Raw genomic sequence first — 16,770 nt, 5'->3', positions numbered from 1 at the left:
CACATGTTTTCAACGCCTGTTGAATGTGCATTGTTTATTATATTACAATTATTTCCATTCCTATAAATGCTAGTCTACTAAGTGCAGGTTCTGTACCTACTATACTATGTTCCTGATTAACACTGCCTGGCCAGTTTGCTGGGACCTGTCTGTTGATTGGATTTGGTATTGCCCTGGTTTTCCTGGTATAGCTATACTTATTCCCTTGATTACTCTGGAAGGCTGAATGACTGGTGTAGCAGTAGCTGCAGATCAAGTCCATCCAGCTTGTTCCCTGACGGCTACTTTTAAGACAGTAATGCACTCATCTGCCTTGACAGAGACTTCTTCCACAGCCACAATCTCCAGATCTCAATGCTATTTAGCATATTCACATTCATCATTGCAATCCGCTGCTTACCTCTGCATGCAGTGTTTTCATTATTTTTGAAATATATCCCTCTGTCATGGACCAACACCAATGTAAATTAGCTTTTTCAGGACAAGGAATTGCTCACCAATGGCTCCTAATTCTGTGCAACAGTGAGCCTTGTGAAATTTCTCTTCTGTAATGAAAAATTGTGAGAAGCCAAATGGGCCTCACTTCTGGTCAGTGGAGCTATTGGAGCTTTATTGAGTACAATAAAATAGGAAACATGATTGCATGCCAGTCTACTCTTCTATATCTATCAAGTACTGTACTGAGAAACTGCTAAGAATTCTCTCTACATAAATAACATGGAGCCATGATAAAAGCATATCATCCCCTAATAGTTATTGCAGTAATACTGTCTGCTTTCTAAAGGCTTCTTAAAGGATATAGAAATCCAGTCAACATTTACAGTAGCACAATGCTGTAACTCATACTTACTGTTATGAATACACGTCTCTGTCTGGTGATTCAAACGTCTACAGGCTATGACAGTAACATGTACCATAGGAGTCAGATAATAGATTTAGGACTAATTTCTTGTCTTTCAGCAGCAATTTATTATTTAGATACACAAGGCCCATGATTATGATTTTGTGATTTGTGTGTGTGCCTTTTGCTCCATGGTATTTTTCTTCCCATGCTAGTTTTTAGTTAATACCCAGTCTTGGATGCACTTATTAATGCTATGATAGGAATGCTCAATACAAAATGCTTTACACCCAGGAGCATGGAGGACTTCTGACAAACAATACAATTATAAAACTGTAAATCAGACATAATGCTCTGGAGTTCAGATCATTTCCGAGAAATACCATGTCTTAACTTACACTGCAAAGCTGTACTCGTCACATTTTGAACAACACCCAACACCAGTAAACATTTTGCACCGATATATTTAAAAATTGAAGAGTGTAGTTAACAAGATTTGAAACTAACTTTCAAGAGTATACTTTTTGCTCACTCCAGCTTTCTCATTGTTTAGTCAAAGTCTTGTTTCCTGGATACCACTGCAGTGGTTGCTGGTGTTCTGAATCTTGCCATTATTGTATGATAACAATGGCACAGTGGGGCCCCCCTTTTGGAAGTTTGTGTTGGGAATATGGATGTATTAAAGCATAACTTCGTAATAAATTCAGTGTAAGGTTTTGACATGAAGTCTCTATGAACATCTTTACATGTTTTAATCTTTGCCTAAATTGATTTTCAACTTTTATGTGAGCACTTATTAAAGAACATGGGGCCAAGTTAGTCCCAAACTAGTAACCGATTGAAATGGATGCATTTCCGATCACCTGATAGAATATTTTCATTGCAGTTTGGTTTCATGAGCATTTGTGGATTGAGGATTACAATTCGCTGTGTGATTGCACTGGGATGGCAGGCTTTAACCCATTGCGGTCCATTGTCGGACTGGGTCCGACATTGCAATTATTCCTCACAGGTCCTTTGTCGGACTGGGTCCAACATCATTATAGCAACGCAATAAACGGGTGTCTAGTCGTTTTTTTCTCCGGAAAAAGCTGAGAAAACATTTCAATTGCCGAGTGGGAGCGACAGGAGCCGAGACAAGTCGAAAAAAAAAAAAAAAAAAGGCGTATCTCATGAATAGTCATACATGGTATCTGGTATCAGATAACGGGGGCGGTCGTAAGTAAACAAGTTGGCTGACTGAATCAGCTCACAGAAAACACAGACATTTGCAGAGTTTTTTTGAGATGTTATAGTAAAAAAATAATGACTTGGATCGCATTATTGAGGAGTTTGGTGATAAAACGAGTGATCCGGAGATGATCGATCGGTATGTACGACTATTATTATTATTATTATTATTTATTTCTTACATAGGTGAACGCTATAGCAAACGAAAGGGTGGGGTGGGGCTGGAGATGCCTAGTGTGTGCTTTGTTGATATGCAGGGCCATTTAATCCCGTTTGACTGTGGAAAAAAATACCGCAATAACAGCAGTTCTGGTGAACGGGGGAAGAAATAAACAGTAAAGAGAAAAGCTCATGAAGACTTTAGGTTTTATGACCCACATAAAACATTCTTATGCTACGCCTGTAACTGTGCAGGCAAATGCCATGACACCATTATGTGAGGTCAGCAAAGGTCCATCTCGGATCATTATGAAATTACATGTGTAGTTACATGACTTGTCAATGTTTACTATACATTAAAATATACACCAAAGCGGCATTTGGCGTGCTTTATATTTTGAAATAACTCTGATATGGAGGATTTTAATCTTTATTAATTACTGATTTATTCTTTTCAGTCAGTGTCTGCTAATGCAGGTACAAATTACTTCAATGGCAATTTCCTTTGGTGACGCTATGGTGGTCTGACAGTGGTTTTGCCAGAGAAATACACTAGTAATATAATAGGCTGGGAATTGTACTTATCAGACTTTGCTGTGTGAAAGTAGATTGAACCCATAGTGAAGGATGATCATATTCTTCTTTTTTTGTTTGTTTTAGCTCTACAGGTTTAGGGATGGCTTGATCTAAATACCTATAGATACCATTGCAGTAAAATAAATATACAAGACAAATAAACCATTCACAGGAGTATCAGCAATGGCAACACAATGGATTAAAAGTGGTACTGCATGTGAGTACTGTATTTACTATATGTGAGAACGCCCACCTCTGCTCATCCATAGACGTGATGGAAAGAATGCCATCCTTTGAACCATCCTCAGAAGCTGGCATGTTTTGCCAGTCTCGCTATGGATACAAATGCGTCCTTCTTATGGATTGGTGCCAGTTTGATTCTGGCGCCAAACATCATCAAAACTGGCTCTTGCTGCCAAGCCGTCATGCTTATAATGAGTAATTATTCAAGCAAACAAAGAGATTCAGTTCAGACTTCTTTACTGAATTGCAGTGCTCAACATCATGGAGAGTGCATGTCTGAAGTTCTGTATTTTTCAGACACCTGACCTGAGTTATTGGATTTGAATGTAGAGAGGAGGGGTGATCCATCAAACATCCCTGAATAGAGGTGTGCAGCCCACAATTTCCATTTCATCACAGGCATACAATGTACATATTACTGTCATTGCCTGTTCTGTGACAATAAATAACCATGCAGTGGACCTCTTTCACAACATTTAATGTGCTAAACTTCTTATAGCGTTCTATGTTGTTTTAAAAGCCATTAAGCTCTTTGAAAATGGGCAGTGCTACAGCGGTTTCTTGTGTTTTTAACAATACTAAAGAAATGAATAACAAACCACTTAAGATTTAGTTTTGTAACATTACATTTTTTTATTTTCACAAAGTGATCTTGAAAATTGTAGCCTGGATCTCATCAGAAGCTAAACAGTTGGGTCTGGTTTGTATTGAGTTGGGGGTTACGTGGAGGACCAGAGAAAATCCAGTGGGTTAGTGACTCAACTGGGGTCAGTAATCCACCAATACCCCTACACATGAGATGTTATGCCAAGATCTGGTGTGCTCAACTCATCTTATTCCAAGACAAAACTACTCCACTGCTATCCCCTGAGTGAACTGGGTGATTCTGAGATGTTTCAAGTTGAAGTTGGGCAGGTGGTTTTGGAGGGTTTAATACTGTTGATAGTGTTTTGTGCCAAGTCTGGAATGCTGGCTAATTCATGGCTTGACCAAATGGTCTAGATTTGTTTCTTCCATCAACCCTTTTAATTGCTCAGATCACTACACTAAATGCAAACCTAATCCCTACATGTTAAATGAAACACATGATGGGTTTTACTAAGTTGCACTGATATTAATAACATTTGGGGTATTTTGTATTCTTTTTCATGTAAAATTTTGCAAACACTCCTGCTTCATTTACAAAGATCCATGGTAATGCGCTGCAGATGCAATTCATAAATCAGCTGTCTGTTGTCAGCGCTTTCATCTTTTTGGATGCTGTTGTCTCTTTTCATTATAGGCTGGGTACAGGGATTACAGCTTCTTGCACATAGAGATAAGGAGGATGGGCAAATGTAGTAATCACTGTTCATTAAATCCTAGGTCAGTCCAATTGCACTGTATTACGTGTACCCAATAAAAAGGCCCCTATCAGTTTTTAACCAGCTTTCGTGAAGCCAGCTAAATCTGTATAGATGGGATCTTAATAAAAATCAGTGCAGAAGTGAGGGTTTATTGCATTTAATCTCCAGCCTGTTTGGGATTTGTGAAGGGTATTTATTTCAGTTAAAGGTTATGTTCACTGAGAAAGAAAGACAGTTTTGCGAGCGTGCTGTGTATTGAAGTGCCTTAGCAATATATTGATAGGACTGGAAATGCTGGCAGAATGACTTTACTTGTTCATGTAGTTATTGTACTTTGTTGAGATGCTTCACTAAATGAACTCCTGAATGGAGACTTTAAATATATAGTATTTCTTTCAACCTCCAAAAGGTGTAAATAGGATAAAAGAAGCAGTTAGATTAAATAAATGTATCAAGAAATCCTCATATTTCTTCAGGCAAAATTGTGCACATGACTGGATGACTTCATTTAGTGAGCAGTTCCTGGTTAGCGGAATTAGTATTTGAAAAATAAGTAAATCAAAGACTAAACACATGGCAGTATGGAGAAGGTATGGAAACCAGTATTTATCAGATTGGCTCAGCTTTGTTACCTAGTTATATCAGTTGACAGGCAATATTATTTGCAACAGTTTAGATTTGTTCATGAGGAGCAAATTAAAGTTTTGTGGGAAGAATGAAGAAACCATGGGCTAAAGCTGGAGGACAAGAATAGTAGCTGCATAGTGAAATACCTGCCTATACAGATTAGTTTTGTTAATAACCCTCTATTTAGGGCTACCATCTGCTGTCAATTTGGAATGAATGTCACAGTCCACAAATGTTTTTTTTATATTCATTTAAGTCGTTGTGTTTTAAACGTCCAGCAGGTGGCAGTGATGTATATACTTATGGTTAGTTCTGAATGTAGGTTTTCATTTGGTTTATTTGGAAGCTAAAAAGAAAGCTAAATGTTTCTTCTTATCTTTTGCAGATTGCATACGAGATACCACGAACTGGCACCTAATTTAGTGCCAATGGACTACACGAATGATCCTGATTGTAAAGTACCTATACAGCTCATAATAAACATGCCGGAACTAATGGTAATACCCAAGTTTCTACAGACCTTTCTAAGAATGAGGTAGCTTCATATAAATCACTAGACTGTGGTTTGGGTTATGTATGGTTTCATCAAAACAAAGAGTATAGGGGAAGATGGTCTCACGATATATCTTTATATAGTACAGAACTGGCTTTATAACATGTAAGGAAAAAGTTTTAAAAGCCAATATGGCATCCAGGAACTAGATTGAAAAGTTTTTCAAACTGTGAAATATCTATGGTATGCCTTTTGGTTTTGTCTATTTAATTGCTAGAACAATCAAGATACTTTTTTCAAAATTCTGTAACTCAAAGCTAACTATTTACATTTCCCAGTTGGCATTAAGTTACTAGTACGGCAAGGAATTGTATGGTTAGAATTTTATTTATGTATTTAGAAGCATACAGTAGTTGTTACTGATGTTGTTACTGGTTTTAATGGGCACTTCTAATTACCAAGGATGACGAAAACAAAAACATACCTACAGCAATACAGAAAAGGCATGTAACCGTTTTCTACATTTTAAATGAATGAAATGAATGAAAAGTTATAGCCTAATTTCATTCAGCTGCTGATGTGAATCACTAATGTAACTGGGAAGATATCTGAATCGTCCACACGTCAAAATGAAAATTGCTTAATTACCTTTTTGCATTTTTAAGAGGACCCAAGATTTAAAATGTAAACAGTTGGAGACATTTACGAGAATAGAATTTATGTGAAATGTAAAAAAAATATAATTTTGGCATTGCGCCACTTTCCTGTAATTGAGGTGCCTATAAAATGTCTTGTCAATGTTCTTAAAACTACTTGAGAACTTTAGTTGTAGGAGACATTTTTCCAGTGTCAATCATATACATGTGGAAGAACATATCAGGAACGAAAAGAGGTCGTTGGGCCTGTCAAGGCTCATCCAATGCTAGCACACCATATGGCGTTGAAATTTTATTCCGTATGGCAGAATTTAGTATTTTTTTATGATTGAATTTTATTCTTGTTATAAGGCAGAACGTAAATTGCACCGTCTCTTATCAATAGCTTCAGACTCCAGTGTTATAAAGCACTGTATTTTAGATACTTATTTAGTGTCTGCTGGTTTTCATTCCAAATTACCTCTCAATTACTTAACTAGACCCTTAACTGATAATTTGCTTAATTAGACCCTTTTAATTGTGTTCAGCTCTTAAATAGTTACAGTTCAAATTACTTATAAAATGTTATAGCTAATTTGAACACTGCAACAGTTTAAGAGCTGAAAACAAGTAACAAGGTCTACGGTAAATCAGCCATGAAACTAATTATGACCAGTGCCTTAATGTGTGTCAGCGCTCTTGTAGTTTCACCTCAGAATTCTATGATTGGGTGTTTGGAGCGATAGACATTATGCACATGCTGTACATCGCTAGGAAGGTCTCAGAAATCTTGGTCAAACCAAGTAAATGGTTTCCATGACATCCTGGCAGCAAGCGCTTAATAACCCTGTCCTGCAAACCACATCCTGTATTCTGCTGAGTCAGCGTCAATGCGTTACAGGAATCAAGAAGAAACAAGCAGGACTACATGCACACTAAAGTCAGTGTGGTGCTGTATTACAAAGGGCTTACATTTGCTCGATGTGGACAGTGTCCTGCGTTGACTAAACTAAATGACGTTCAGTTCCAGACTCTGACTTTTTTTTTTAATGCAGACACAAAGCTGGATTTCACACGACTGGAAGGAGTTTGGATTTCACACGTTAATTAGTTGTTATTTTATTAAAGGCTTAATTGATTTTCCTGCTGTCACAATTGAATTACCTTGAATACCTCAGATTCCCTCTCAATACATCACATGGCATGTTTGGCGCTGGTAATGATTGTTCTGGTTTGTCAGGATTAGCTTCTGCCACTGCAGCATAGAAAGGTAATGGAAAAGTAAAGTAGGGAGGACTGTTTCTGTAAGGACTGATTATCAGGATTTCAAGTACTGCCTCTAGAACAGGCCTCTACACATCAAAAGACAGGTACATTAACATCATTTTGTTACAATTTATGAATATTTGCTACATGCACTAAGCATGAAAATGTGTGACTATGATCATGCATTAACTTCATGTATTAAACAAATTGAGTTCCCTGACCATATCATTTTGTTATATGCATGCATTAAATAATGCAATAAAAAAGTAAAACTACAGTGTAGTAAATGTATCTTTAATTTAAAGTCTATCCAATAATGTATAGAATAGACATGCTATACCCTGCTATGGTGTATGGTACTGGATATCCCTTTACAAGGGAAATATAGTGGCCAACTACTTCCTCCTAAACATGCTTGAACTGCTCACAACATAATGTTATCTTATCATAGTCTGTCCTATTAACAAAGCTTCAACACATTAGTTATTAACAGGCTTAAGCAATAAAGTCTGTTTTTATGCAATTGTTTGGGGCTGATGTGAACGAAGAATTTAGACCAGTTTCATGACTATCAAACTTTATTTTATTACAGAAAAGAACCTTTCAAGAACATATTCTTTAAAAATCTCATTAGGAACTAGTTCAGTATGATTTGTAATCTGGTTTAATTCCCCCTCTCTTCAGAAAATCAAAGTGTATATTACTGTACATTTACAATATGTTGCTCAAACCCCTTGACAGCTGTTGCTGAACAGTTAAGTGCAATGACACATGGTCCAATTCCAGCCTTGAAGAATTGCTGGACAGCTACATTATTCAGCCGTCTCAGCTCTGTCAATACACTGCCTTTGATAGGCAACTGAGATCAATGAGATACCTTCTGTAATTGAGCTGCTGAAGAAGTAATGGATTACAGCACACAAAATAGGGGGTGTTTTGCATTATCAGAATGGTCACCAATCTATGGAATAATCGCATTAATATGACAGGCCAGACTAGACATTGCAGTACGGTAGAACATCTAGTATTCAGTTTGGTTCTTTTACAGTGAAAATGTATAAAATCAGATATTGATGAAGGGGGGAGGGGCACTGATATGTACTGAGAGCTGGGAACCAAGCAATTCTCTATAAGGCACAACCAACTGATTTCACAGAATGCATGTTTTAAGTAGCACAATACATAATGAACATTTAGTTTAAAATACTAATTACACTGAAAACCTTAAAATAAACCATATTGCTGCAATATACAGTATTTTTAAACTTAACCTTGATTGTCGGAGAATACATTTCATAACTTTCACTCTGGAGTGTTCGCGAAAAAGAAAGAGATCAAATTGGATTCAGTTAATGCTCCCTCCTGCAGCAGTGCTGGTGATGTCATTGACATGACTGGTGCATTGTGGGAACAGAAGGAAAACATGCAGCGTTGCAGGAGGGAACAAGATCTAGATACGCTACGATGCTTTCACTTACAAAATAAAATCTAGAAAACAAAACATACCAGTTCTGGAAAATAACCCCCTTGGCCCCATATCCATTTAAATGTATTTTGGTTTATTTTAAATAATACATGTTAGGTTTAAAAAGCCAGTGTAGGATTCATCTGTGAAAATCCCAACATCCATTAAAATGAATATGGGACTGAGGAAAGTACGTATGCATGCATGCTGTATGCTTGGGAGAAGTAAGGGAATGTTTTTGTATTTTTCAAGCTTTGATTATTACACCTTTAAGAGTACAGAAGCAGCTGAAATATTCATGACAGTGAATTGCAATAACAATTACCTCATAAATCAGCGGGGGATGGTAATGGGGCATTCGTTAGTCTAGTCATGCCCAGATGACTGGGAATCTATTCTGTGTAATGTTCCAATTAAAACTGCATGCATCATATTATGATGTACTCCCCTTGCCCTGCCAGCACTCGCCTTACTGTTTATTTAATATGACTGCAAAGGTAGAATATTAAGACGGCACAGTGTGAACAAAGGATATTATAGACAACAGTACAGCATTGACTTATATGGCCTTGCACCCTGTCCTGTATAAGTATCTTTGTCAAATGACCATTTTCCTGGATCAATTGGCTCCTAGAAATATATCTTAAACTGATAACACTTATAGTAATAAGTCTGTAGGGCGTATTTTACCAAATTCAGAGTAGATTATAGAATGCCTAGTCATTAAAAAAAGTATCAATGTTAGTTGACATGTATCTTCTTAAATGCAGTCAAACTCAAGGCTATACATGGCTATAGAAAAGTGGCCTTTTTAGCCACTGTAATATAAAGAAACATTACCTGATGTAATTACATAGTAATACAATGGTGCAGGCCTTTTCCATGGTAATTGTTAGAAGAGCAAGGTCCATTGGTAGTTACCCACTTATTGACATCTTATTAAATGGTTATGTATGTATTATTAGCTAAACACATTTAAATGTGATACCTGTTTGTGAAAAAAAGAATAAATCACTAGCAAATTGTTTTTGTATGGTAACTATATAATGTAAAGCATTACGTTTGGTTTTAACTTCTAGAATTCCAGCCATTATTATGAATACTGGTGTCTGGAGTATAATACTGCCTTTATATGAGTGTAATACTCATTCTCACATTTTTATATTCATGATTGTAATGCAGCCTGGGACTCTGGACAAAACTGACCACTTTAGTGGAGATTGATGAGGCCACTAGAGCAGAACATAAATCACTTCTGTCGTCACAGAGATGTCTGTCTTCATTAGCGTTTTAAAAACTGCAGTTACACTGATGACCCTGAGAAAATCAGGCCAAAAAAATGATAGTCTACCTGCTGTAACATTCAACAAGCGCTCAGTGTGTCTGTGTGTCTCAGAGACGACAGGTTCTTTTGTATTTCCTTTTCCTGTTCACTGGACCATTAGGATGTTTTTGGAGCACTGAATGTGATTTGGAAACTGGGCTGCATATCAACAGCACACAGCCAGGATACTTGGACATAATCGCAGGAAGTCACATTTAAAGCAGAACAGCTTTATATTTACATTGTTATTCTCAAATAGAATTAAGCTTCTTTTTATTACAGTTAAAAAAAGAATGCAGTGGCTAGTATAAGTGGTCAATGGTGATATTTTAATTTGACTTTTTCAGTTGAATTGTGTATAATTAATATTGGCTTTTTAATGTAATATTCTGAAAAAAATGAGTATAGGAAACCACAAAATTCTATTCATCCCCTAATTAATTCTGGTCAAGAATAAACCAATAATTCACATAGCATATTAAAGGGAATGATATCTAGTTTAGTTCAGATTGGTACATGAGCATTTCTTGGTAGGCTATTACTCAACAGTATTGACCATTTTACCTGGTAACATTAAAATGATTATATTGTATTACTTCGGTTTCATGGACTAATGCATCATGTCAACTGTTCTTTCTGTATTAGCCTGCCTGTGATTTACACTGCTAACCCTTCCATTGTTCTCTTTAAGGAGAGTGCTTTCAAATGTCTGAGTCTCCTTCACTTGTTTCTCCCTGAACCTGCACATGTTTACTGCCCTTGCTTTAATTACAGCAATCCAATTTACACACTGATTGGGCTTTTCAACACTTGTTGATCTTCTGAAGAGTTTCTACAGCTTTTGTTTATTACTCTAGTAAAGCAGTCGCTCAGGTGTCGTTTGTTTTTTGTTTTTATTTATACTGATGGATAACACAGTAAATTGAGCCCTGAAGGATCATTGACTGTTTTAATGTTGTTCCGTGATAAGCACCCTAATGAGATTGTTACAGGGGAGATGGTGTGTTAAACAAGGCCATCTGTTTCCACAGGAGAATCCTTTTAAAGAGAGGATCGTGGAGTCGTTCTCTGAAGCTGGAGATGGGAACCTCAGCTTTAATGATTTTGTGGACATGTTCTCTGTGCTCAGTGAAATGGCCCCCAGAGAACTGAAGGCCATATATGCATTTAAAATATATGGTAAGTCACTTATTTTACTAAAATCATACCCCTTAACTTCTGTTAATCCCACCCTCCATTTATTATCACCACATTGACACGTCCTGGCCACAATGTCTTATATTATTACCACAGCCCAGTTAATAGTCATACAGCTGATTTCATCCCCCACTTGATATCGCTTCGGAAATAGAATAATATTACAAAGTGCAGATGTAATTTGCTGTACATTATAGAAATGTTATGTAAAATATGGAAGACATTGAGAAGCCTTTGTTTCTTTTAGCGTTATTACATGTATATTTGCGTTCCACAGCAAAACAGGCATAGTTGGCATACATTTCTTCTGTGTTTTAATGCTTATTTTGCCAGGTTACTGGTGAACTCCTGATAAAGCTAACTGATTATTATCTTCATTTTGTTCTCAGTCTCTTTGAAAGGTTTGACTTTAAAACTAAAAGAGACTAGAAGTGAATAGGGTCACATATTGTACCATTGTGTTATAGCTTTGAGAACTCAATTTATCAATCTGCTTGCTTAACCTGGTTGTAACAAAACTATATATTTATTAATATTAAATTAAAAACAATATTTATGTATATAACTTTGAAGAAAATGAATGAATTGATCTCAATCCCAATCTGTTACTCGTTTGAACTGACCTGCATATTTCACTGGAAAATGACAATTAATTTGAATGCCTCTGCTTTAGACTTCAATACAGACAATTTCATCTGCAAGTCAGACTTGGAGCAGACCCTGAATAAGCTGACCCGAGAGGAGCTCACCCCGGAGGAAGTGAACCTGGTGTGTGAGAAAGTGATTGAGGAAGCCGATCTGGACGGAGACGGCAAGCTCGCATTTGCTGACTTTGAAAATATGATTTCCAGGGCACCAGACTTCTTAAGGTAATTAAAAAAAACTATGATTCATATCCAGATATAGACGCATATTAAAATGTCACAGGGTGGTTTTAAAGTTGCTTGACTAACCCTATACATCGATCTTGGAAGAAAAGAAGAAAAAAAAAAACAACCTTAGATTACATTTCGCTTTCTAGACGTTCGATCAGTAATGAATATATGTAAATTAAGTTGTTAAAAATATTTCTTCTTTAGTTGCTAAAACACTATGGAATGGAAAAGCTGTATGTTGCATATTTGAAATGTTTAACTTATTACTGCAGAGTGGCACTGACACGTTTTGTCAAGAGTATCTCTGTCGAATTTGGATGGTGGTTGCTCCCAGTTTGGGGTCATAATTGTCTGTGGTAGACTGAATTCTCATTTGCATTCAAGCAGGCTTCTTATGTTTTTATTTATTTGCTACACTGGTAACTGTTGCCACTCCATAGAAATCCACTATCATCAATGCAGTGGGCTGATTATAGGTCAAATGCACAGTTTTAAAAGAAACACATGGTATTGCAAACGTGTATTGTCATTTTAAAACATCTGGTACTGCACTAGGTTAAATAAATCTCTGTTTGCAAATCTTGCTTGTTAGTAGCCTTGCACATCATTGGTAATTTCCCCTGGAGAGTGACACTGTCAACACCCCTTCTCATGAACCAACTAGCTACTTCCACTATTAATTGACATGCGTTGTCCCAACGACAGTGCTGAGGAGAAATGATCTGGGAAGTGAAACAGTAACTGACTTCCTGAAAATAAGGCATGCAAACTGAGACCTTTCTTTAACTTAGTCTAATATCAGGTATAATGTTTTAAAAATGAAATATACTTTCTTTCAAAACTGCTCATTTGAGCAAATAAGTGCACAGCACCTGATCTTTCTGAGTTCATTTGTTGGATACACACACTTTGAACAGTGTCTTCTTGTTGTACGCCACCTAGCCTCATATAACCCTAATAGTTTTAGAGTTTGATTAACAAACAGCATGTCTCTGTAATTTCACAGTTGAGTGTTACAGGATTTGATGGCATGACAATTCCCTTGGTCTCAGTTTTAACAGAAACAGTATTAATCTGTGCTGATAGGTCGCTTACCTAAAGAATGCCATTAATGTGTAGATGAGCTATCTCTTCTGCTTTGGGCGGAGCAGGTGTCCTGTATTACTGATCACTAGCATGTTTATTTCACACTGAAATTTTCTCATTAGCAGCCTGCTTGTAGTTTAATGTGAGTATTCGCATGTCGGTGCTGACACTGGCTAAGTTATCTGTTCTAGACTGGCTGCATTTTTCTTTCAGGAAATTGCTTTGTAAATCATTACGGAAACTAAGACTTGTTTCAGTGCCAGAGTGGCATAAAATGCTTTTAAATGGAACAGGCAAGAAACACATAAAATACCAGCGAGGATGAATCTGCCAAGATCTCGTAAAGCAGGAAGGAATTGAACATTGGAGCATGGCAATATGGGTGATTCAGTGAAACCATCTCATCAGATTATGACAGCTTTATCACAAAGCTGTAGATTTCTTCCTGTCACTGCAGAAACAGCATCAGTCCCTTTGATCAAATGATGAAAAACGGAAACCAACTTTTTATCAAAGCTTTAAATGTTCAAAATACTTTTACAAAGCTAAAGATATTTATGTTGTAGGAACATTTTCATATGCTAACGCTCTGATTAAATGATTGCAGTGGCCCTAATCTGCAATGTATGCAGATTTGTGTGTCACACAATGTGTTTTATGAGCCACTAGACTTGTGTGCAGCTATTCAGCAACAAGCATGCGAAAACAGAAAGATGTGACTTCACAAGGGGTATTAGAGTGGGTGCCAGTGGAACCAGCATTCTCCTGGGTGTTTCTGGAAGTACAATTTTGGCAGAGAACCACCACTGGAAAATAGTGGATCATAAAACCCTTATCCACTTATAAAATGCATTTAAGAATTATGTATATTTGAAGAACATTGATTTAGGCTATTTGGTTCCAATTTGGACTGTTCAGAAAACACTAATGTCAATATTAAGTAGTTTGAGATTTCAAAATTCTGTCACTGCTGTTTCTGGTCCTGGTTAGCTACAATTTATCATTAAAATGTTGACTTAACTATTCTGTGAACCACACATATCTTAATTAGTTCTGGATTATTGAAAAAGAAAGCCCACTTACAGTGAATTGTCACTTCATTTCACAACAGCTAAATGGGTTTATTTCAATCTAAATAGTGGCAGTTCTTAATATTACAACCCTAACGTGTATAAACCTGCTTTTTCACAAACCTCATGTCATTGTATTTTTGTTGTATGTTAATGTGCGGGTCAATAATTCACCCCAGAGAGAAAACCACAGCTGCATTAATTGTTATGGCAATTTAAAGCAGACCCCAAAATCTGTTCAATTCCTGCAGGGTAAAAAACATGTGAACTAGTTTTAAATGTATGGGACTTACGTCGTTTAGTGTATTATTTCTCATACCTTCAGAGCTAAACAAATGGCTGCCTATTAAAGTAAAATCATTTTGATCAAGAAGTATAAACCCTCAGGCTGTTCAATTACTAGTAATGTGCTTTGCACAGATGCTGAATGATGCAATAAAGGAAAGAAAGAGACAAATCTAGTCTACTGCATGTAACAAATCTAGTTTATTATGAATTTCTTGGAAGCATACGGTAGTTTATGTGTAATTGCCTTATATTCTGAGCTTTTGAGTGCTGTACTATTTTGTAGCAGAAGGACTGGGGTACATGAAACCAACTTTGAAGCAAATGAATGAACCTTTTGCTGTCGGGGTCCCTGTCTTGTCACCAGCTTTTACAACGTGTAATGATTATTTGTCATCCTCTGCAGGTAATAATTAGGCCTATTGGAGAGACCACATGGGATACAGATTTCATATCAGGAACAGTTTTCTGGTAAAAATCCACTGGATGTGGGGTAGGGGTTTTAGGACTTAGAGAGGGATGCTGGTACATAGTTATAAAGCCTGTGCTGTGTTTATGACCACCTTAACGCAGTGCAAAATGAAGACACTATTAAACCAGGCCAGACACGCGACTGGCTTGTTTAAGCGTGTGGCAATGCTGTCGAAGCAAGTCAGAGTTTACCAATACAATAAATGTTTTTTTTTTCTTTTTTGCAGCACCTTTCATATACGGATCTGAGAAAAGCCTAAGGAGAACTTGCAGACTTTGTCACCTGCTTCTCCTGACCTCAGGCAATTAGGGATGCTGTCATCCTCTACTACTGTGGCTCACAGTACCCTCATGCATGGGTTATTATGATGAACCATGCTGTACTGAGGGACTAGAAGCAACGCACCACTTCTCCAGTTAATGATCCTATAAGTCTACCAGTGTCGTTGTACTACAACAGCTGTCTGCAAAAAAAGAGAAGTTTGCTGCCTAATTCCCTGTTTGTATCTTGAATGATATGTATGTAAAATGTGGTAATACGCTGGGTAGCAGGACACTGAAGGTTGAAATGTTATTTTTAAAGGAAGCACAGGCCTATCTAGGCCATTTCAAGTAGCTATTTTATCAAGAGAAAACAAATGCATGTCTTTTCATAAAATGTCACAGCTATGTTGAGATGTAACTATGTTATATACAAAATATGCCTTGTGACCCCCCCCCCCCCCCCCCCCCACAAAAAAAGGAGACTAAGACTTGTTGCTTTCCCTCTCAATGGTTACGATAAACACGACTGAATCTGTCAGCTTCCTCTTTTTTATATCTGTTGCATATTGAAAATAATATTTATTGGATACTCTTGAAATATGTTCGTTTTTTCTCAAAGTGGGTCAGCCGACTGGAGAAGATCTCAAAGCCGGTGTGCATCAAGGAAAAAACAAACAAACAAAAAAACTAAGGAAATAAAGCACAGCACTGGCTCCAAGGACACAAAGACAGTTTTTGTAACAGCTATGCAATCTTCCCCATAAAAATGCATGAACGCAACTGTATTCTGTTGCCTGCTGCAAATTGCTTTGTCATTTTAATTCCAGTACTGCTTACGTACTGGAGCATGACGACAATCATATATAACTGTTCTCCAGTTGAAAGGAAGGGCTCTCTCATTTTCACTGCATCAACTCCCAAGTCAACCACTGACACCCGTTGACGTTACAGTGTGCTTTGATACTTTTTTGTGTTAAACTGTCCTTTAAACGATTTTTTCAGTATTTGATGTAATATAAAACATTTGGCTAAACTTTGAATATATACATTTTCTGTTGCTTGTTGACTTAATGAATCTACTTTTGAAAGCAATCCTGGTCTCCTCATGATTTTCTTTAGTTTTGTGTAAAATATCGAAGTGGATTATATGTCAGTGGCCTGAAAATGCTCATCTATTTTACACCCTCCAAAACTAAAAGCCCTTACAGAAAATGGAATACAAATGAAAAAGGGTGATGTTCTGTCAGTATACTAAAAAAATATAGCTCACCACTGCAACTTATCTGCAGCCTGGAGCCTGTATGATGATATTGTGTT

General features: G+C 36.9%; 1 protein-coding gene across 2 annotated transcripts in view; it reads left to right on the top strand.

Moving 5' to 3' along the window:
- The window catches only part of LOC131700566 (calcium and integrin-binding family member 2-like), a 37,064-nt gene extending 20,530 nt beyond the window's left edge, over window positions 1–16,534 (top strand). For both annotated transcript variants that reach the window (XM_058998598.1, XM_058998597.1), the window contains exons 3-6: window positions 5,408–5,519; window positions 11,237–11,384; window positions 12,076–12,271; window positions 15,417–16,534. In XM_058998598.1, coding sequence (XP_058854581.1) covers window positions 5,451–5,519; window positions 11,237–11,384; window positions 12,076–12,271; window positions 15,417–15,438 — 435 coding nt within the window. In that variant the 5' untranslated portion in view covers window positions 5,408–5,450 and the 3' untranslated portion in view covers window positions 15,439–16,534. The remainder of the gene's footprint in view (window positions 1–5,407; window positions 5,520–11,236; window positions 11,385–12,075; window positions 12,272–15,416) is intronic.
- The last annotated feature ends 236 nt before the right edge of the window (window positions 16,535–16,770 follow it).

This window comes from Acipenser ruthenus, chromosome 24 (genome assembly GCF_902713425.1).
Source record: "Acipenser ruthenus chromosome 24, fAciRut3.2 maternal haplotype, whole genome shotgun sequence".
Lineage (NCBI taxonomy): Eukaryota > Metazoa > Chordata > Actinopteri > Acipenseriformes > Acipenseridae > Acipenser > Acipenser ruthenus.
This window is presented reverse-complemented; position numbering and strand designations above follow the sequence as displayed.